At 44.6% G+C, this 23,297-nt stretch overlaps 1 protein-coding gene across 2 annotated transcripts in view; it reads left to right on the forward strand.

Moving 5' to 3' along the window:
* The window catches only part of LOC139554256 (dolichyl-diphosphooligosaccharide--protein glycosyltransferase subunit STT3B-like), a 91,432-nt gene extending 68,206 nt beyond the window's left edge, over nucleotides 1–23,226 (forward strand). Inside the window, exons 6-17 of one of the 2 annotated variants that reach the window (XM_071366997.1) lie at nucleotides 745–843; nucleotides 3,207–3,353; nucleotides 5,062–5,110; nucleotides 5,456–5,610; nucleotides 6,014–6,225; nucleotides 17,130–17,317; nucleotides 19,297–19,468; nucleotides 19,779–19,952; nucleotides 20,370–20,483; nucleotides 21,073–21,279; nucleotides 21,385–21,410; nucleotides 21,517–23,226. In XM_071366997.1, coding sequence (XP_071223098.1) covers nucleotides 745–843; nucleotides 3,207–3,353; nucleotides 5,062–5,110; nucleotides 5,456–5,610; nucleotides 6,014–6,225; nucleotides 17,130–17,317; nucleotides 19,297–19,468; nucleotides 19,779–19,952; nucleotides 20,370–20,483; nucleotides 21,073–21,279; nucleotides 21,385–21,410; nucleotides 21,517–21,562 — 1,589 coding nt within the window. In that variant the 3' untranslated portion in view covers nucleotides 21,563–23,226. The remainder of the gene's footprint in view (nucleotides 1–744; nucleotides 844–3,206; nucleotides 3,354–5,061; nucleotides 5,111–5,455; nucleotides 5,611–6,013; nucleotides 6,226–17,129; nucleotides 17,318–19,296; nucleotides 19,469–19,778; nucleotides 19,953–20,369; nucleotides 20,484–21,072; nucleotides 21,280–21,384; nucleotides 21,411–21,516) is intronic. The other variant, XM_071366996.1, reaches the window with a different exon arrangement.
* The last annotated feature ends 71 nt before the right edge of the window (nucleotides 23,227–23,297 follow it).

Consider the following 23,297-nt stretch of genomic DNA (forward strand, 5'->3'; position numbering starts at 1 on the left):
CCTTCGACAATAACCATTTGTTAATGCAGAATATCTTTGCATTGTTGTGAGACATTTATGGCTTGGAACGCAGAGGCTGTCAACCTTAAGCACCCTTTTTAATAGAAGAGGGCTTTGCATAGTTATTCAAGCATCCATCTTGTGCAAGGTCTTGCTCCTTAAAGTGCTTCATAACCATCTCGTTCTGATCTAGTTTTAACCTTCCTCCTTCATCTACAATAGAGAAAGCTCTTCTAAAAACTAGTTGTCTCTTTGGCATCGGAGCTTGCCACAATGAGAGTCCCTCTTGACCAAAAATGCAGTTCTGTTTCACACAGTTCATTACTTAGCTCCATCAGTCAACAGGCGTTAATGAATCATAGTCGGGCGTGCTCAGGGCTAGTCACAGCCACTTCAAAAAGCTCCAGTGTTCAGGAAAGTATAAAATCTTAATTAGGGCACACTACTTAGAATCAGCTCCCCCCCCCCCCCCCAGCTACAAAGGTGGGAGTTCTACTGCCGGCTCATGTTAGGCCCCCCGCTGCACTTTTCTTTTCCCACGTCTATGTAAATGACTCCAGATAAGACGTTATTGTATTTACGCCAACTCAGGAGTTGCATTGAGAAAATCAGTTCACAAGAAATACCTCTAACTGACGTGATAGTGGGTATTGAATAGAACAGTATCTGTGTTTGAACTTTTTTGTTTGATCTCATCTCTCGCTCGATCCCTTTTCTTTGTCTGTTTCTCTCTTTCTCCCTCAGCTTACAGCACTTTCTACATTGTGGGCCTGGTGCTATCCATGCAGATCCCCTTTGTGGGCTTCCAGCCAATCAGAACCAGCGAGCACACGGCGGCAGCAGGTAAGCCTCACCACTTTTTTTTTTTTGTCTCCTGAGCGCACAAAAAGACTCGCCATTAGACACACACACCACTTTTTCATATCACCAGGTATGTCTCGTTGAGAATCTATTTTTCAACCGAGACCTTGGACCATGACCAAGCAGTTGTGTTCTCTTGAATGGGCAGTGCCTTTACTATTTCGTTGATGCAACGTAAGTGTTCCTGTCTCGCCAACGGTCCCAGCTACTCCCAGACAACATTTAGGTGGCATTCCTTTATTCTGGAGGGTAGGAACAGCTAGGGGTGTGAGCATTTTAAACGTTAAAATGAAAACGGACTATAACACGGCAAATAATGTAACTAGACAATAGGCTATAATGGCCCGGGTAAAGTTGTGTAATTTAAATAAAACCTGAGCGAAAGAGGCAGACAATGTTAATTTGGTGAGTTTGCATGGCAGGAAAGACATTACGGTTCTTTCTGCCTGCCTGCCCCCTCCCCTCTCTCCCTTGCACTGACTTGCCTGGTCTTTCTCTTCTCTAGTGTGTGTTCAGTCTTCGGTCTGTTGCGTGTAGAATATCCTAGCCTATTCATTGATAGGCCCTGCTTTACTGAAATTGCGAGACATTGCAAGCCGATATATTGCAAGATACAGCATTCCAATTACGAGATAAAGCTTTGGATTACCAATAGATAGGCCTAGTGCACGGTTCTAACTTTGTCTGCCTGGTGTCCGACCTGCCTATACTGTCCACCTCCCCTCTCGCTATGAAAGATGCACGTTTGTTTTTGTTCTCGGCAGTACAGCAACTAATCTGTCGAGCAGAATCGAATCTTGACCCCAAGAAGCTACGTGCAAGGGGTTGAGGAATCAATTATTTTGGAGTCGACTCCACCACTACGTCATCGCCGAGTTGGAAAATTGGAAGAAAAGGGTCAGAGTCCTGTATGGCAATACTTTGCAAAGTTAAATGAGAAGGTGATGAAATGCAGACTTTGCGAGGTGGAATATAGGTACAGTATTGGTAGTACAGGTGCAATGCTTAACCATCTGAAAGGGACTCATTGTGAGACCCAAACCGTTGCTGTCAGCAGCGCAGCTGCGTTGTGAATTAATGTGGATTTTTCCCCCTTATCGTTTTAACGGAGAGCCACTTTTTTTCCACCCCTCTGTTTTGAACGGTAAGAATGTCCATTTGTCAACATCCCTAGTAACAGGATGACATGGCTCTACAGCATCCATTTCAGCTTCCTCTTAGTCCAATGTAGCGTCAGTCTGATTTCTGATGTGGTGTTTGTGGGGGGGTGACCAGGGCAGCACAGCATGTTAGCGTCATGGGCTTCGAGGAAGGCACCGAGGCCCTCTCAAAGGACGGGCTTGTTTGGTGTCGGGCAACAGCTGCTCGTAACATCTGGCGGCGTGTCTACACCAGCAGAGTGACGGGCATTGTTAGTGTCACCCGCTCTCTGCGTTCTGGAGGAGTTATGACCTTGGAATGCTCCCGGGGGGTCGGAACTTGGAAGTGCTCCTCTGTTTTGCTAAGAGGACGGAAGTGAAGAAAGGAAGTGAAACGGGGCTCTGTTCAATCAGTAGTTCCACAAGAGAGAAAAAACAGATCCCGTTTAGCCTGAACTGGTCCTGTTATTCAAATATTTAAAAAAATATATATATATATAATAATATTTAACCAGGTAGGCCAGTTGAGAACAAGTTCTCATTTACAACTGCGACCTGGCCAAGATAAAGCAAAGCAGTGTGACAGAGTTACACATGGGATAAACAAACGTACAGTCAAATAACACAATAGAAAAATCTATATATAGTGTGCGCCAATGTAGTAAGATTAGGGAGGTAAGGCAATAAATAGGCCATAGTGGCGAAATAATTACAATTTAACATTAACACTGGAGTGATAGATGTGCAGATGATGATGTGCAAGTAGAGATACTGGGGTGCAAAAGTCAATAACAATATGGGGATGAGGTAGTTGGGTGGGCTATTTACAGATGGGCTGTGTACAGGTGCAGTGAACGGTAAGCTGCACTGACAGCTGACGTTTAAAATTAGTGAGGGAAATGTAAGTCTTCAGTGATTTTTGCAATTCGTTCCAGTCATTGGCAGCAGAGAACTGGAAGGAAACTTGCTTGGGCAAGTTGCTTCGGGGGGTGCAGAGCTGTTGGTAGGGGTAGCCAGGTGGAAGTATGTTGTCATGTATTATTACAGCGTCAGTTTGTAGCACATCTAGAGTAATACTACCATCAAATGATAGTCCTTCTGATTCAGTATGTTTGTATATAAACCTGCTTGCATGAGAGCTTAAGGTTACTGTTATAACGTGCATACGCCAACATTCTGTGATTTGCGCGCGTGTCCTGCACACAGGTGTGTTTGCGCTGCTCCAGGCATATGCTTTGCTGCAGTACCTGAAGAACAGGCTCACCAAGCAGGAGTTCCAGACCCTTTTCTTCCTGGGGGTGTCGCTAGCTGCTGGGGTGGTGTTCCTCACCGTCATCTATCTCACCTACACGGGTGAGTCACTATACCTTACCATTACACGTACAGTGCCTTGAAAGTATCCACACCCCTTGACGACTTCCACATTTTGTTGTTACAGCCTGAATAAAACATTTATAAATTGTAGCGTTTTTGTCACAGGCCTACACACAATACCCCATAATGTCAAAGTGGAATAATGTTTTTAGATTATTATTATTATTTTTATTTTTTATTTTATTTTTACAAATCAGTAATAGGTATTCAACCCCTTTGTTATGGCAAGCTGAAATAAGTTCAGGAGTACAAATTGCTTAAGAAGTTGCATGTACTCACTCTGTGTGCAATAATAGTGTTTTAACATGATTTTTGAGTTGGCTACCTAATTTCTGTACACCACACATACAATTGTCTGGAAGGTCCCTCAGTCGAGCAGCGATTTTTCAAACAAAGACCTGAGAGGTTTTCCAATGCCTCACAGAGAAGAGCACCTATTGGTAGATAAAAATAGATTTAAAAAAAGCAGACATTGAATTTCCCTTTGAGGGTGGGGAAGTTATTAATTACACTTTGGATGGTGTATCAATCCACCCAGTCACTGCAAAGACACGGGCGTCCGTCCTAACTCGGTTGCGAGAGAGGAAGCAAATCGCTCAGGGATTTCACCATGAGGCCAATGGTGACTTTAAAAACAGAGTTTAATGGCTGTGATAGGACTGAGGATGGATCCACAACATTGTAGTTACTCCACAATACTAACCTAATTTGACAAAGTGAATAGAAGGAAGCGTGGCCAGAATACATGCATTCTGTTTACAGCAAGGCAATAAAGTAATACGGGGAAAAAATGTGGCAAAGCAATTCACTTTTTGTTCTGAATACAAATGTTACGTTTGGGGCAAATCCAATACAACACATTACTGAGAACCACTCTTCATATTTTCAAGCATATAGTGGTGACTGCTTCATGTTATGGGTATGCTTCTAATCAATAAGGACTGGGGAGTTTTTCAGGAAAATAAATAAATGGAATGGAGCTAAGCTCAGGCAAAATCCTAGAGGATAACCTGGTTCAGTCTGCTTTCCACCAGACACTGGGAAATGAATTCCCCTTTCAACAGGACAATAACCTACAAAACAAGGCCAGATATACACTGGAGGTGCTTACCAAGAAGATTAAAGAAGGATGTTAGTTATGCATATTCTTAACCGCCACTGCTCAACATTCCTCTCGAGTCCCGACCCACATATGCCCTACTACTGAACAGACACCTGACCCACTAAAGCAGGGCTCTTTAGTTATTGTCCTGTGGGGCTAAAACGGGTCAGTGTTTTTTTTGTTTCTACCTCGTAGTTAATTGCACTCATCTAGTGTCTCTGGTTGGAATCAGTCCCTGGTTAGAATGGGCGACAGTGAAAACCTGAAGCGTTTCGGCTCTTGAGGACCAGAATTGAAAAGCCCTGAACCAAAGGGTCCCTATTAACTTTGTCATTTTTATGTATGTTTTTATATAACCTTTATTTAATGACGGCCTACTCCGGCCAAACCCTGACGACGCTGGGCCAATTGTGCCACGCCTTTATGGGTCTCCCAATCACGGCCCGGTGTGAAACAGCCTGGATTATATGTGTACACTACCCATACACACCCATGTCAACCATATGCCAAAAAGTCCTCATAATAACCACTAATGAATGCGTGTTCAAGTTTCCAGTCCTGTCTATTCATTGTTTGTTCATTTAGGTTACATCGCACCGTGGAGTGGACGGTTCTACTCGCTGTGGGACACCGGGTAAGCGTTGCTAACCTTCATTCACTTTCCTATCGATGAAACACTTGTTTCATTGAATGTGTCTGCGAAAGGGCTTACGCCATCCGTAGTTTCAAAGGAAATGCCAGAATAGTATTTTTCTTCTCAAACACGCTTAGACTACATTCTGTACATAAACTGCAGCGTGTCTGCATTAAGCATCGATCAATCGGTTTGTTTGCTGACAACAGCGCTTTGGCTCTCTCTTTACATTCCCCTTTTGAGGCGGTTTCTTGAGTCTTCGTCTTCCCTGAAGTACCAGCTGTTTCTCTTCTATCCTCATCACTCTTTCCCTCCCTCCTGCCCCCCCCCTCTCACCCTCTCCAGCTACGCTAAGATCCACATCCCCATCATCGCGTCGGTGTCGGAGCACCAGCCCACCACCTGGGTGTCGTTCTTCTTCGACCTCCACATCCTGGTCTGCACCTTCCCGGCAGGCCTCTGGTTCTGCATCAAGAATGTCAACGACGAGCGCGTCTTCGGTAAGCCGGGGCTCGTTAAAACACACACATCATTTGAATTAATTTGAATATTTAGAGGGGGATATGGTAATTTGAGAAGAATATGCATTATAGCAAGGACATCATGTTTTTGATATACTGTACAAACCTGTTCTTAGATGGTGTACTGGAGGAAATGCTGAACAGTTTCACACAGCTCCAGTGCAGGAGACGCTACACTTGAGCTGGTTTCTGTTTTTCCCTTGTACTTAGTTGATCAATTAATGCCATTGTTAGTCCCAAAACTGCACATCTGTTCACCCAGCTCTAAATCAGTTTGTCTCAGATGAAAAAAACACCCTTGAGGTATCTGTGTTGTGCACCATGCACTTTTGACATAAATGATCCTGCCTTTAACCTTTCCTGCCTCTCTGCCGCCCCCCAGTGGCTCTCTATGCCATCAGCGCGGTCTACTTTGCCGGGGTGATGGTGCGGCTGATGCTGACCTTGACGCCGGTGGTTTGCATGCTGTCGGCCATAGCCTTTTCCAGCGTGTTCGAGCACTACCTGGGGGACGACATGAAGAGGGAGAACCCTCCCATAGAGGACAGCAGCGACGAGGATGACAAAAGGAGCTCAGGGAACCTCTATGACAAGGTCGGTAGGACATTTACATTTACATTTAAGTCATTTAGCAGACGCTCTTATCCAGAGCGACTTACAAATTGGTGCATTCACCTTATGACATCCAGTGGAACGGCCACTTTACAATAGTGCATCTAAATCTTTTAAGGGGGGGGGGAGTGAGAAGGATTACTTTATCCTATCCTAGGTATTCCTTAAAGAGGTGGGGTTTCAGGTGTCTCCGGAAGGTGGTGATTGACTCCGCTGTCCTGGCGTCGTGAGGGAGTTTGTTCCACCATTGGGGGGCCAGAGCAGCGAACAGTTTTGACTGGGCTGAGCGGGAACTGTACTTCCTCAGTGGTAGGGAGGCGAGCAGGCCAGAGGTGGATGAACGCAGTGCCCTTGTTTGGGTGTAGGGCCTGATCAGAGCCTGGAGGTACTGAGGTGCCGTTCCCCTCACAGCTCCGTAGGCAAGCACCATGGTCTTGTAGCGGATGCGAGCTTCAACTGGAAGCCAGTGGAGAGAGCGGAGGAGCGGGGTGACGTGAGAGAACTTGGGAAGGTTGAACACCAGACGGGCTGCGGCGTTCTGGATGAGTTGTAGGGGTTTAATGGCACAGGCAGGGAGCCCAGCCAACAGCGAGTTGCAGTAATCCAGACGGGAGATGACAAGTGCCTGGATTAGGACCTGCGCCGCTTCCTGTGTGAGGCAGGGTCGTACTCTGCGGATGTTGTAGAGCATGAACCTACAGGAACGGGCCACCGCCTTGATGTTGGTTGAGAACGACAGGGTGTTGTCCAGGATCACGCCAAGGTTCTTAGCGCTCTGGGAGGAGGACACAATGGAGTTGTCAACCGTGATGGCGAGATCATGGAACGGGCAGTCCTTCCCCGGGAGGAAGAGCAGCTCCGTCTTGCCGAGGTTCAGCTTGAGGTGGTGATCCGTCATCCACACTGATATGTCTGCCAGACATGCAGAGATGCGATTCGCCACCTGGTCATCAGAAGGGGGAAAGGAGAAGATTAGTTGTGTGTCGTCTGCATAGCAATGATAGGAGAGACCATGTGAGGTTATGACAGAGCCAAGTGACTTGGTGTATAGCGAGAATAGGAGAGGGCCTAGAACAGAGCCCTGGGGGACACCAGTGGTGAGAGCACGTGGTGAGGAGACAGATTCTCGCCACGCCACCTGGTAGGAGCGACCTGTCAGGTAGGACGCAATCCAAGCGTGGGCCGCGCCGGAGATGCCCAACTCGGAGAGGGTGGAGAGGAGGATCTGATGGTTCACAGTATCGAAGGCAGCCGATAGGTCTAGAAGGATGAGAGCAGAGGAGAGAGAGTTAGCTTTAGCAGTGCGGAGCGCCTCCGTGATACAGAGAAGAGCAGTCTCAGTTGAATGACTAGTCTTGAAACCTGACTGATTTGGATCAAGAAGGTCATTCTGAGAGAGATAGCGGGAGAGCTGGCCAAGGACGGCACGTTCAAGAGTTTTGGAGAGAAAAGAAAGAAGGGATACTGGTCTGTAGTTGTTGACATCGGAGGGATCGAGTGTAGGTTTTTTCAGAAGGGGTGCAACTCTCGCTCTCTTGAAGACGGAAGGGACGTAGCCAGCGGTCAGGGATGAGTTGATGAGCGAGGTGAGGTAAGGGAGAAGGTCTAGGAGGAGTCACAGTCCAGGGCGCTTATTCATAAAGCAGCTCAGAGTAGGAGTGCAGATCAAGGATCAGGTTCCCACTGTCTATCTTATGATCAGTAGGGCTCTAATTTAACAAAGCTAACGCAATGGTGAACCTAAGTGCTGGCGGTACCGGAAATAATTTAGCTATTTTCACAACCAAGAGTGACGGTCGCTGGCAGTGGCATGAAAGGGCTGGGTTTTTATGATTAAATAAGTTGTAGGTGTGTCGACGCTTGACCCCTCACTGGCCAATCAGAACATGCTCCATGGCTAAATATGTGACCTACCACCTGGATTCGGTCTGCTTTGAAGTTGATACACTTGTAACGCCACTTTTGAGAAAATGGCCCGTGAATGTTTTTGTACACCTACTGGAGAGCTCTGTCTACACACATTCAGCATCATTCACAACCTCTTAACCTCTCTAGGGTACGTGGGACGGTAGCGTCCCACCTGTCAACAGCCAGTGAAACTGCAGGGCGCCAAATAAAAATAAAAAACAGAAATCCCATAATTGAAATTCCTCAAACATACATGTATTTTACACCATTTTAAAGATACACTTGTTGTAAATCCAGCCACAGTGTCCGATTTTCAAAAAGGCTTTACGACGAAAGCAAACCAAACGATTATGTTAGGTCAGAGCCAAGTCACAGAAAAACAGCCGTTTTTCCAGCCAGAGAGGAGTCACAAAAAGCAGAAATAGAGATCAAATGAATCACTAACCTTTGATGATCTTCATCAGATGACACTCATAGGACTTCATGTTACACAATACATGTATGTTTTGTTCGGTGAAGTTCATATTTATATCCAAAAATCTGAGTTTACATTGGCGTGTTATGTTCAGTAGTTCCAAAACATCCGGTGATTTTGCAGAGAGCCACACCAATTTACAGAAATACTCATAATAGACATTGATAAGATACAACTGTTATGCATGGATTTTTAGATCCACTTCTCCTTAATACAACCGCTGTGTCAGATTTCCAAAAAACATTACGGAAAAAGCACACCATGCAATAATATGAGTACGGCAAAATCAAGCCAATCCGCCATGTTGGAGTCAGAAGTCAGAAATAGCATTATAAATATGCACTTACCTTTGATGATCTTCATCAGAATAAATATAAATTCCACAATAAATGTTTGATTTGTTCGATAATGTCCATTTATGTCCAAATTCCTCCTCGTTCTCGCGTTCAGTACACTTTCCAAACTCACTCGCGTGCGTGCAAGTCCAGCGGAAAGTACGGACGAAAAGTTAGTTTATATTACAGTCCGTAGAAACATGACAAACGAAGTATTGAATCAATCTTTAGGATGTTTTTAACATAAATCTTAAATAATGTTCCAACCGGAGAATTCCTTTGTCTTCAGAAATTAGATGGAACAGAGCTCGCTCTCACATGAACGCGCATGGTCGGCACATGTTCAGCTCATGGTAAGCTCATGGTAGACCTTACTCAATCCCCTCTCATTCGGCCCCACTTCCCAGTAGCAGCATCAGACAAAGTTCCAAAGACTTGACATCACCAATATCCCACTGTATCTTCAATAGGAGCTGAGTTGAAAATCGACCAACCTCAGATTTCCCACATCCTGGTTGGATTCTTTCTCAGGTTTTTGCCTGCCATATGAGTTCTGTTATACTCACAGACATCATTCAAACAGTTTTAGAAACTTCAGAGTGTTTTCTATCCAAATCTACTAATAATATGCATATTCTAGCAGGCAGTTTACTCTGGGCACGCTTTTCATCCGGATGTGAAAATACTGCCCCTTACCCCAAAGAAGTTAAGCCTTAACCCCACCCAATTTGTCACATGCACAGGATACAGAAGGTGTGAAGTCTTGTTTAGACATGTAGCTAGCTAAACAATGAACCATAATCCCAGCTCTAATGCCACGTTCAAAACCACTCTGAAATCTCTGACTTCAGTGAGGTTGAAAACAACTGGGAACTCAGGGGGAAAACGAGCTCCGACTGGGGATAAATCATTTTGAACGGTCATCCAACTCGGGAACTCGGGCCACTTTCTAGAGCTCCGACTTTCCGACCTGAAGATTAGTGACGTTGTTTTGAACGTGGCAGTACTACCATGCATGCATCTGCAGGTAGCTAAAGCTAACCAACTAGGTTAAATGTTAGCTAGCGAGCTAACATTAGGCAATAACTAGCAATGCAAATGGTTTTCTGAGATACAAATAATATTAATACACCTAACCTTAGCTAGACTCTTACCCGTATACATGAATGAACGCTTCTCCCTCGGTCATGGTTGCCCTTAGTTTGAAGATGTAATCTGGAGACAGGTGTTTTTACAACAGCCTTCTGTGTTCTCTTTTAGACTCTCCGCATTTGGCAATCAGGGATTTTCAGAGTCAGATATAGTCAGCGTGGCACGATCGTCCTTCAGAAAGTAGTCCATCACAACTTTTTCCCACTGATCTTTATCGATAACGCCAGTTAACTTCAGGGCAGCAATGTTGAGAGCAGTAGCAACGCCTTTTCAGTTATTCATGATATCTTTCAAAAAAAGCCACAGTAGAAAGGATATTGAGCGGCTCATGTTATAGACCGAAGCATGCTACATGGCAGACCTTTGGCATGTCCAGCCCATTCATTATCTCAGCCAATCATGGCTAGCGGGAAGGTTCCTGTATTTTTCCATGGCTAAACCAACTAGGCTCGTAAATTTAACAATTTATTCGCATTTACAGATGGTATACACATTTGGTATTATGGCACATGAAAGTTCACATGCTCCAGAAGGAATTTCTGCCCCAAAACAAATTGATAAAAAGTTCAAATGACTCTCCTGTGAAGTAGTGACGTGTGACGTACACCTAGCTTCTTGAAACAGGTCACGTGGTTGCTTCAAGTTGTGTATTTACGGTCTTATGTATTGCCTTGGAATCAACTCCAGTTCCAATGTTAGTCCGTCTTAGCTTACGGAAACGCAATAACAAACTATTTAACATTGTGGACCTATCCCTTCTTTGCTAAATACGTTAACTTGAACCTGTTTGCAGTCTACAATTGTTCTAAGTAATTGCATGGCTTCAGTATGAAAAAATACAGTGCCTTTTAGAAACTATTCATACGCATTGACTTTTTGTTGTTAAAATGTATTAAATTGATTTATTTTTCTCACCCATCTACACACAATACCCCATAATGCCAAAGTGAAAACATGTTTTTAGAAATGTTTTCAAATTGATTGAAAATGAAACACAGAAATATCTAATTTACGTAAGTATTCACACCCTGAGTCAATACGTGTTAGAATAATCTTTGGCAGCGATTACAGCTGTGAGTATTTCTGGGTAAGTCTCTAAGAGCTTTGCGCACCTGGATTGTACAATATTTGTGCATTCTTTGTCAAATTCTTCAAGCTCTGTCAAATTGTTTGTTGATCATTTGCTAGACAGCCGTTTTCAAGTCTTGCCATAGATTTTCAAGCCAATTTAAATCACCTGTAACTAGGCCACTCAGGAACATTCAATATCATCTTAGTAAGCAACTCCAGTTTATATTTTAGGTTATTGTCCTGCTGAATGGTGAGTTTCCCAATGTCTGTTGGAAAGCAGACTGAACCAGGTTTTTCTCTAGAATTTGCCTGTGCTTAGCACTATTCTGTTCCTTTCTATCCTAAAAAAAACTACCTAGTCCTTGCTGATGACAAGCATACACCTAACTTGATGCAGCCATGCTTGAAAATATGAAGTGGTGCTCTGTGATGTTTTGGATTTGCCCCAAAATAACACTTTGTATTCAGGACAAAGTTCATATGTTTGCCATTTATTTTTGCAGTTTTACGTTAGTGCCTAATAGCAAACAGTATGCATGTTTTGGAAAATGTATTTTCACTCTGTCATTTAGGTTAGTATTGTGGAGTAATTACAATGCTGTTGATCTATCCTCAGTTTTCTCCTATCACCCAAGTGTAATTAATAACTTCACCATGCGCAAAGGAATATTCAATGTCTGCTTTAAAAAAATATATATATAGGTGCCCTTTGCGAGGCATTGGAAAACCTACCTGGTCTTTGTGGTTGAATCTGTTTGAAATTGTATGTGTGGGGTACAGAGATGAGGTAGTCATTCAAAAATCATGTTAAACACTATTGCACACAGTGAGTCCATGCAACTTATTACGTGACTTAAGCACATTTTTACTCCTGAACTTATTTAGGCTTGCCATAAGGGCTTGAATACTTATTGACTCAACATTTCTACAAAAAAAAGTCAAGGGGTGTGAATGCTTTGACATTTTTGTATAAAAAAAACCCTGAAATATCACATTTTATTTTGACTCAGTACTTTGTTTTAGCACTTTTGGCAGCGATTACAGCTTGAGTCTTCTTGGGTATGATGCTACAAGCTTGGCACACCTGAATTTCTCCCATTCTTCTCTGCAGATCCTCTCAAGCTCTGTCAGATTGAATGGGGAGCGTTGCTGCACAGCTATTTTCAGGTCTCTCCAGAGATGTTTGATCGGGTTCAAGTCCGGGCTCTGGCTGGGCCACTCAAGGACATTCAGAGACATGTCCCCAAGCCACTCCTGCCTTGTCTTGGCTGTGTGCTGAGGGTTGCTGTCCTGTTGGAAAGTGAACCTATGTCTTGAGCACTCTGGAGCAGGTTTTCATCAAGGATTTCTCTGTACTTTGCTCCGTTCATCTTTCCCTCGATCCGGACTAGTCTCCCAGTCTCTGCCGCTCAAAAACATCCCCACAGCATGATCCTGCCACCACCATGTGTCACCGTAGGAATGGTGCCAGGTTTCCTCCAGACACCTGGCATTCAGGCCAAAGAGTTGGTTTGGAATCTTGGTTTCATCAGACCAGAGAATCATGTTTCTCATGGTCAGAGTCCTTTAGGTGCCTTTTGGCAAACTCCAAGCGGGCTGTCATGCCTTTTACTGAGTGGCTTCTGTCTGGCCACTCTACCATAAAGGCCTGATTGGTGGAGTGTTGCAGAGATGGTTGTCCTTCTGGAAGGTTCTCCCTTCTCCACAGAGGAACTCTGGAGCTCTGTCAGTGACCATCAGGTTCTTGGTAACCACCCTAACCAATGTCCTTCTCCACCGATTGCTCTGTTTGGGCGCCCGGCCAGCTCTAGGAAGAGTCTTGGTGGATCCAAACTTCTTCCATTTAAGAATGATGGAGGCCACTGTGTTGTTGGGGACCTTCAATGCTGCAGACATTTTTTGGTACCCTTCCCCAGATCTGTGCCTCGACCCAATCCTGTCTCGGAGCTCTACAGACAATTGCTTTGACCTCATGGCTTGGTTTTTGCTCTGACATGCACTGTCAACTGTGGGGCCTTTATATAGACAGGTGTGTGCTTTTCCAAATCAAGTCCAATCAATTACATTTACCACAGATGGACTCCAAGTTGTAGAAACATCCCAAGGATGATCAATGGAAACAGGATTCATCTGAGCTTGACAATAAATTTAACATGCTGTTGTGCAAATGAAATAGACAACAGGTGGAAATTATAGGCAATTAGCAAGACACCCCCAATAGTGGTTCTGCAGGTGGTGACCACAGACCACTTCTCAGTTCCTATGCTTCCTGGCTGATGTTTTGGTCACTTTTGAATGCTGGCGGTGCTTTCACGCTAGTGGTAGCATGAGACGGAGTCTACAACCCACACAAGTGGCTCAGGTAGTGCAGCTCATCCAGGATGGCACATCAATGCGAGCTGTGGCAAGAAGGTTTGCTGTGTCTGTCAGCGTAGTGTCCAGAGCATGGAGGCGCTACCAGGAGACAGGCCAGTGCATCAGGAGATGTGGAGGAGGCCGTAGGAGGGCAACAACCCAGCAGCAGTACTGCTACCTCCGCCTTTGTGCAAGGAGGAGCACTGCCAGAGCCCTGCAAAATGACCTCCAGCAGGCCACAAATGTGCATGTGTCTGCTCAAACGGTCAGAAACAGACTCCATGAGGGTGGTATGAGGGCCCGACGTCCACAGGTGGGGGTTGTGCTTACAGCCCAACACCGTGCAGGACGTTTGGCATTTGCCAGAGAACACCAAGATTGGCAAATTCGCCACTGGCGCCCTGTGCTCTTCACAGATGAAAGCAGGTTCACACTGAGCACATGTGACAGACGTGACAGAGTCTGGAGACGCCGTGGAGAACGTTCTGCTGCCTGCAACATCCTCCAGCATGACCGGTTTGGCGGTGGGTCAGTCATGGTGTGGGGTGGCATTTCTTTGGGGGGGCCGCACAGCCCTCCATGTGCTCACCAGGGGTAGCCTGACTGCCATTAGGTACCGAGATGAGATCCTCAGACCCCTTGTGAGACCATATGCTGGTGCGGTTGGCCCTGGGTTACTCCTAATGCAAGACAATGCTAGACCTCATGTGGCTGGAGTGTGTCAGCAGTTCCTGCAAGAGGAAGGCATTAATGCTATGGACTGGCCCGCCCGTTCCCCAGACCTGAATCCAATTGAGCACATCTGGGACATCATGTCTCGCTCCATCCACCAACGCCACGTTGCACCACAGACTGTCCAGGAGTTGGCGGATGCTTTAGTACAGGTCTGGGAGGAGATCCCTCAGGAGACCATCCGCCACCTCATCAGGAGCATGCCCAGGCGTTGTAGGGAGGTCATACAGGCACGTGGAGGCCACACACACTACTGAGCCTCATTTTGACTTGTTTTAAGGACATTACATCAAAGTTGGATCAGCCTGTAGTGTGGTTTTCCACTTTAATTTTGAGTGTGACTCCAAATCCAGACCTCCATGGGTTGATAAATTTGATTTCCATTGATAATTTTTGTGTGATTTTGTTGTCAGCACATTCAACTATGTAAAGAAAAAAGTATTTAATAAGAATATTTCATTCAGATCTAGGATGTGTTATTTTAGTGTTCCCTTTATTTTTTTGAGCAGTGTATATATGCTCAGATGAATCCTGTTTCCTTTGATCATCCTTGTTGCTAGGTGTAGGAAAGGCCATAAGCAAATAGGTAAAATGGGTCATGACTAAAGAGTTAGTCAGGTTGATTTTTTACAGAAATAGACAGGTAATTTCCTTTCCATGGTAGCAAGATCTATTTTTGCTAAATTTCTATAACAATTGATTAGTGAGACCATGTCTTTCTTTCGGCATATGATAACAGAGTATATCCACATCAATGTCAGGCCATTTTATTGGTAAACTACACAGTAATGTAAAAGTTGTAGTACACATAATTTGGTTGTAATCCAGAGAGGTTAAAAAAAGTATCTAGATCCTCTAGGGATGTTTACACAACTTGGAGTCCACCTGTGGTGTGTGTATATATATATATATATATATCATACCACCATTATTATGGCCATCGAAGTGTTAGCTATTAAAATCAGATCCAACAATAATATCAAGGGGGTAGAAATCAGGGCTTAAAAAGATTCATGGTTTCTTTTAAATCCACAATTCGGATCCCTCAACAGCCTCATAGTGGATCTATATACTTTTTTTAACCTCTCTGTGTAGTTTACCAATAAAATGGCCTGACATTGATGTGGATATACTCTGTATTCATATGCCGAAAGAAAGACATGGTCTCACTCTAATACATTTTTATAGAAATTTAGCAAAAATAGATCTTGCTGCCATGGAAAGGAAATTACCTGTCTGTTTCTGTAAAAATCAACCTGACTAACTCTTTAGTCATGACCCATTTTACCTATTTGCTTATGGCCTTTCCTACACCTAGCGACTTGTTTTTTAAATTATATGAGCAAAAAAGATAAAATTTTATTTGGAATGGCTTGCTAGACAATTTTAACGGGCATATTTATATAATGAATTCGGCGGGCAGAAGCTATTAAATATAAAAGCATTGGACTTCTCACTAAAAGCTTCAATCATAACAAAAGTTATACATCCAAACTGGTTCTCTAGCAGATTACTAAGAATGTCTCACCCATTGTTCAGAATGGCCTTTTTCTCTTTATTCAGATTACAACCTCTCACTTTTGGTTATTTGAAAATGAAATAATCTCCAATATCTCTATTTTTAAAAACAAGCCCTAGAAAGTTGGTTACAATTTCAGTTTAATCCACCAGAAAAAAACAATATTTTTTAGTTAATTTTAGTTAAGCCAAACATGTTATGGCTTAACTAAAATATACTAATTGATAAAAATAAAAAGTTTAATCTTTGTAAATTATATCATAAAAAGGACTGGTGGTGTTATGTCACACATGCAGCTAACAAAAATATATGGAAATGTCTGCTTAACCAACTAATCGCAGCATTACTGCAAAAATGGAAGAGGCAAGTGGAAGAGGGAAAAAGTAAGGACTTGTCTGTCGGCCCTGCATTAAAGTCCAAATTTGGTTAAAGAAAATTCTGAAAAATAAACCAGTTTAATTTAAGGAACAAAAAATTTACATATGTGCCATATAGTTGGAAAGAGATTTTCGATGTACCGATTTGATGGCACATGGTTTATGAGCTGATACACTAAACAACACTGGATTCAAAACAGAATTTTCCAATTTTAAATTCCAAAACCAATTGAGATTCTCCAACTGCCCTCACCTCATAGGCCTACCTTTAGTGGGATTTTGCATTCCCCTTTTACACCTCTTTAGTGTACTCCGCTCTCACAATTTGAACCCTTATCCGGTAGTTCCAGTTAACACCTACAGGTAACTGCCAAAATAAAGAGGGATGCAAAGTACATTAAAAGCAGTTGCTACCACACAGACTGGGTTCCTGAGTTAATTAACATCCCATCATGCTTAGGTTATGTATAAAAATGCTTGGCAGGCATTTATTTTGGCTACCATGGCTGAGCCCCCATAGGATTACAATGCCCCCATCCACAGGACACGAGTGGTGACTGAATGGTTTGATGAGCATGAAAACGATGTCACCACCATATGCCACGGCCGTCTGTCACCACATCTCAACCCAATTGAACACTTATACGAGTTTCTGGAGCGGCGCCTGAGACAGTTTTCCACCACCAATAAAACACAAAATAATGGAATTTTTAATGTAGGAAGGGTGTCGCATCCCTCCAATAGAGTTCCCGACACTTGTAGAATCTATGCCAAGGAGCATTCGAATGAGTTCTGGCTCGTGGTGGCCCAACGCCCTATTAAGACACTTTATGTTGGCTGTGTTCAACCCATAGACATAAGGAGTTACAAAATAATGTCCAATTGTACTCTGTATGTATTGCAACTCACTGATACTGTCTGTTTAGTGGGCCAGTTTGATGTGTGTTGGTCTCCCTCTGCAGGCAGGAAAGGTGCGCAAGCATGTGTCTGAGCAGGAGAAGGCAGAGGAGGGCCTGGGCCCCAACATCAAGAGTATAGTGACCATGCTGATGTTGATGCTGCTCATGATGTTCGCAGTCCACTGCACATGGGTCACCAGCAACGCCTACTCCAGTCCTAGTGTGGTGCTGGCCTCCTACAACAACGATGGGTAAGGACAAATAATAATATATGCCAGACGCTGTTATCCAACGCATCTTATAGTCCGTCGTGCGTGCATACATTTTTTAAATTATTTTTAAATTTTATAAATTTTATCCCCTTTTCTCCCCAATTTTCGTGGTATCCAATCGCTAGTAATTACTATCTTGTCTCATCGCTACAACTCCCGTACGGGCTCGGGAGAGACGAAGGTCGAAAGACATGCGTCCTCCGAAGCACAACCCAACCAAGCCGCACTGCTTCTTAACACAGCGCGCCTCCAACCCGGAAGCCAGCCGCACCAATATGTCGGAGGAAACACCGTGCACCCGGCCCCCTCGGTTAGCGCGCACTGCGCCCGGCCCGCCACAGGAGTCGCTGGGCCATGAGACAAGGATATCCCTACCGGCCAAACCCTCCCTAACCCGGACGACGCTAGGCCAATTGTGCGTCGCCCCACGGACCTCCCGGTCGCGGCTGGCTGCGACAGAGCCTGGGCGCGAACCCAGAGACTCTGGTGGCGCAGCGATGCAGTGCCCTAGACCACTGCGCCACCCGGGAGGCCCCGTGCATACATTTTTACATATGGATGGCCCCAGCGGGAATTGACCCATGACCTTTGGTGTCGCAAGCACCATGCTCTACCGATTTGAGCTACACCGGACAATCTACCATACAGATAAATGTCTACTTGTAGAATGTGTACACACACACATATATACATAGGCCGTATAATATATATATATATATTATACGGCCTAACTGATGAGCTCAGTGTCTTTCTATATATATATTAGTACACTCCATGTATACAAGCGTAGCTCCACATATCTATCTTCATATACACTACATGATCAAAAGTATGTGGACACTTGCTAGTCGAACATCTTATTCCAAAATCATGGGCATTAATATGGAATTTGTCCCCCTTTTGCTGCTATAACAGCCTCTACTCTTCTGGGAAGGGTTTCCACTCGATATTGCTGTGTGGACTTGCTTCCATTCAGCCACGAGCATTAGTCAGGTCGGGCACTGATGTTGGGCGATTAGACTCGCAGTCAGCGTTCCAATTGATCTTAGGCTTGTGTGCGGCTGCTCGGCCACGGAAACCCATTTCGTGAAGCTCCCGACGAACAGATCTTGTGCTGACGTTGCTTCCAGAGGCAGTTTGGAACTCAGTGTTGCATCCGAGGACAGACGATTTCCATTCGCTACGCGCTTCAGCACTCGGTGGTCCTGTTCTGTGAGGTTGTGTGGCCTACCACTTTGCGGCTGAGCCGTTGTTGCTCCTAGATGTTTCCACTTCACAATAACCGCACCGGGGCAGCTCTAGCGGGGCAGAAATTTGACGAACTGACTTGTTGGAAAGGTGGCATCCTATGACGGTGCCACGTTGAAAGACACTGAGCTCATCAGTTAGGCCGTTCTCCTGCCAATGTTCATCTATAGCGATTGCATGGCTGTGTGCTCGGTTTTGTACGTCTATCAGCAACGGGTGTGGCTGAAATAGCCGAATCCACTAATTGGAAGGGGTGTCCACATACTATTTCATATATATATAGTGTGTGTTCACACGCGCACATACATTTACACACACTCGCATACAATCATAAAAGGGCATGTTCATATTTCATCAGAAAGTTGTGATGTTGATGCGCTCAGTGTTAACCTGATTATTGTATCTCTTGTCCCATGGCTCTTAACAGTGGTATTCAATAGTTTACCATGTGTAATGTACTACGCTCTCCATGTACTATTCTTTCAATGCGAGGATGACGTGTGCTGCTTATTTTCCAGTTCCAGATTTAGAACAAAGTCAAACTATTCGACTCTAACTTCTCGTACATATATTTATGTGGTTACAATATTGGTTCGTCATTGCCGTGACTCGACATCCCCGTCTCATAGGATCCCATAATAATAAGTTGCCGAACATGTGGTTGCCTGGCTGTCATTCCCGTAACTCCTCAACTCTGTCACTCCCCGTAGGACGAGGAACATCCTGGATGACTTCAGGGAGGCCTACTATTGGCTGAGGCAGAACACAGACGAGCACGTGAGGGTTATGTCTTGGTGGGACTATGGCTACCAGATAGCAGGCATGGCTAATCGAACCACCCTAGTGGACAACAACACATGGAATAACAGTCATATAGCACTGGTGAGTCACACAACACAACATCAAAAGGGGGAATTGGGGATTTCAACTCCAGACCTCATGCGCCAAAGTAAAGTAGACACGTTTCTTGACTTTAACTTGCATCAATGAATTCAATACATTCACTTGTAGGAGCTGCAATAATGTGTGTGGGATTCTATTTGCTCTTATGATTGATTGATTTTCGCAGGGCCAGCACAACTTTGAGACGCGAGTATTGCCTATTTTTGGAGTCTTATACCTCCCTCTCATTTTCCCACCACGTCTCATCTCGATCTGCCTCTTCTCTCCTCTGCTCAAACTCCCTCTGTAGGTGGGCAAAGCCATGTCGTCCAATGAGAGCGCAGCGTACGAGATCATGAGGAGTCTGGACGTGGACTACGTGCTGATCATCTTCGGGGGCGTGATTGGTTACTCGGGCGACGACATCAACAAGTTCCTGTGGATGGTCAGGATAGCGGAGGGAGAGCATCCCAAGGACATTCGGGTGAGTGCCCGGTTCCTTGTGCCTGGTTGGGTTCACCCACGCCTCACAATTCAGAAGGACCTTCGTTCAGTCTTCTATTTATTCATTGTTGCGCTGCCGGTGAACCTGGGTAGACACTTAGGTTTGAGCCATCCAGTAATCTGTCAGTCTGGGCAAACCCAAGGACATTGCTGTTCCTAGCTATGTTTATTTTCTCCACTGACACTTGGCCGTAGGACAAAGTATCCGATATCCCAATGCAGATTTGTAAAAAGAAAATGCGCATGTTATTTTGAGTATCAAAGACATGAACCGAACAATTGGTGGCTGTAAGACGACATCATATTGTAGATGGCAGAGTTATTTCAGTTTCTGCGTCCTTGAAGAAATTTGGTCCAAACCCTCGTCTTCTCTTTCTTCCCTCCTCATGCCCTTCAGGAGAGTGACTACTTCACCCCTCAGGGAGAGTTCCGCGTGGACAAGGCCGGCTCGCCCGTCCTGCTCAACTGCCTCATGTACAAGATGTCCTACTACCGCTTCGGCGAGATGCAGGTGAGCGGTGGTGAAGTACTTGAAGCAACAGCAGACTACAGTAAGCACTGAGCGACGGGCAACAGAGCGGCTTGTGGGGGGAAGGATGAAGGTGGGAGGGGAAGCGCTCAGAAATGCTCTGGCAGGTACAGGCGAGATGTGAGAGCGAAGAGCTGCCAGGTACTTATAGCGAGCTGCGTGTTACCTGGCCAGCAGCTCAGTGAAGAGGAAGGATCAGTGGGCTGCTTCAGCAGGGTCCACAGACATGCAGCCGAGCAGAGCTGTCTCCTAGCTGTCTTAACCCGTAAAGGAGATGGAGAGACACGTTAAGAGAACGATAAAGGCAAGGGAACAGAGATTGGTTTTGTGGAAGAGGCAAGGACAAAAGCGATCAGGAGGTGGGAGAGACGGGTAAAGTGTAGAGGGAGGGATAGATGAAGTGATGTACAGATTTAAAAGAGCAGGGGAAGAGCCTAAAACTGAATTAAGATGAAACACTTGTGTGAAGGTACTGTCAACCACCATACTCACTTTAGCTCAGCTCAGTCACTAGCCGCCCTCACCCTCGCCAACACCCTCAACCCCATCTACTGCCGTCCTTATCTCTCAGCTGGACTTCCGGACACCGCCTGGGTTCGACCGCACCCGCAACGCCGAGATCGGCAACAAGGACATCACGTTCAAGCACCTTGAGGAGGCGTTCACGTCGGAGCACTGGCTAGTGCGCATCTACAAGGTGAAGAAGCTGGAGAACAGGGAGCCGCTGGAGCACAAGCTCCGCAGCGTCGTGCCCAGGCAGAAGTACACCTCCAAAAAGGTACACGGCTTCCATGTCTCAGCATTCATTGTGCTAGTGAATGTAAGACGTTACATGATACTGGCGTAGTGAGTTTACATATGATTATTTCTTCTCAAATTTTAGCCACCAAAAGGAAATGTTCATAAAATGTGAGCCAACTCACTTTTTATTTCCTACAGTGAATGTGTGTGCGCTCAAATTCAGATTTTGTATAGGAGACAATTGGTTTGTAAAATCAAGTTTGTTTCATTACAGACTTCTAAGAGGAAGCGAGGACACGTCAGGAATAAGCTGGTCCTGAAGAAAGGCAAGAAACTAAACAAGAAATAATGAAGACTGACAACATAAAAAAAACATACAAAAAAATGCAACTAGCAAAGAACTCTACCAATGAAGAAGAACAACGGCCATTGTCTGGAATGTTAGCCCTTAGCCTCGAGGGCTAGTCCTCTGAGCGCAGCATCCGGTGTTGGGGAGGGTGGAGTGTCATATCTGGCTAGCCCCAGAACTTTTGTCCGTTTTAGCCAGAGGACTTTTTGTCTTGCTCTTTCTTTCTTTTTTTTGTACTTGAATGTGTGGCAAGGCACAGAGCTGCTGAAACAGGGGTGAGCGTACATTTTGTGGTACATTTTAACTGTTATTTCTAGAGGGGGGGACAACATAAAGAGAAAGGAAACTGAGGGGGCTGGGAGCAATTGCACCAAAGAGCCCTTGATCTTGCTCCTTGGCACATGTCAATGTGTTGCCGTTGAGAGTGAGGAACCATTTGGAATTGAGGACATGTTCCTGACGCGTGTACAAGACAACGAATGGTATGCGGTAAGGAACAATTCCATTGTCTAGGCACAGCTGATCTGTAATTTTTTTTTTTTAATCATTTTTGTTTGGCTCTAATTTGTCATTACGGAGACAATTATTTCGGAAATAAAAGGCCTAATGTGTAAATATGTTATGTAAAGAAAGTGTCAAAGGGTTCTAATATATTGGATTATTGTGGTGGTTTAAATCCGCAGATTTCTCTTTACTTTGTTGTGATGTTTTTAATGGCAGCAGATGGAACGGTGAATGCATAATTGTCATTAGGAGTTCCTTGAGATTTTGTTTGAAAAGAATGTGAATTTAATTTCCCCCCCCTGAAATTGCTTAGATTGTATATTCTGCTGATAGGTTTAAAAAATAATAATAAGCAATTCTATGTAAAAATGTAGTGATTATTAATTAGGCCTCCAACCTGCAGGGGGGCAGGTTCTAGTCCGGTCTGTGAGCCTAGTGCCTCATTGCTGGTCTACTCAGTCATTTTTGCCGGTCCACATACACACATGTTAATGCTGCTGAGTAGATGCGTAGTTAAGAGCAGAGAATGGTAATGCAGGAAAACTAGTGTTGAATCTCAAGATGGCTGCCAGTGAGTGGACAGAGGGGTGATGGCGCCATCTTAAAACACAGGGGTGCACCCCCTGGCATTGTACTGGGCCTGTTGTGAATTATACATGTGTGTGTGCATGCGCGGGGGGGGGAAGGTGAGAGTCTACATATCATAAACTTATTTTTTAATCCTTGACAGTTTACTTCTTTACTTGCTTTGTTCTGTCCCTTGATCTTCTCTGCGTTCACTTCATGGCCCTTCACACAATGCCATATCGACCTTGCTCAAACACAAACTTGAGAAACTCGTATTTATTTTCATAACGTTAAATGCTCCGTTTTTGTCAATCTTTTTGGGGACTAAGCCTTAATGTGATATAGAAAAGTGTACAGGTTGTTTGCCCTCGTTTGTTTTTTGTTGGGGATGGTGGACGTTCTCCAACTTTCAGCAGTGCAACGCCTCTTCCTCTGCTTCACCACATTGATTTCATTTGACGACCCCTACCCCTGGTCCCCCTCAACTTCCAAGTTAGATTTTTTACATTGTTGTTCAGTCATGTTTTAAATGTAGACAAAATAAAAGGTTCAAGTTTGTAAGAAGTGATTTGTGTGTATCAATTTATCAGTGTAAGGTGTTTGCCTGAAGAAGTGTCTTTGGAGAAGAAAAAAAA

The sequence above is a fragment of the Salvelinus alpinus genome, chromosome 26, assembly GCF_045679555.1.
Source record: "Salvelinus alpinus chromosome 26, SLU_Salpinus.1, whole genome shotgun sequence".
Classification (NCBI taxonomy): Eukaryota; Metazoa; Chordata; class Actinopteri; order Salmoniformes; family Salmonidae; genus Salvelinus; species Salvelinus alpinus.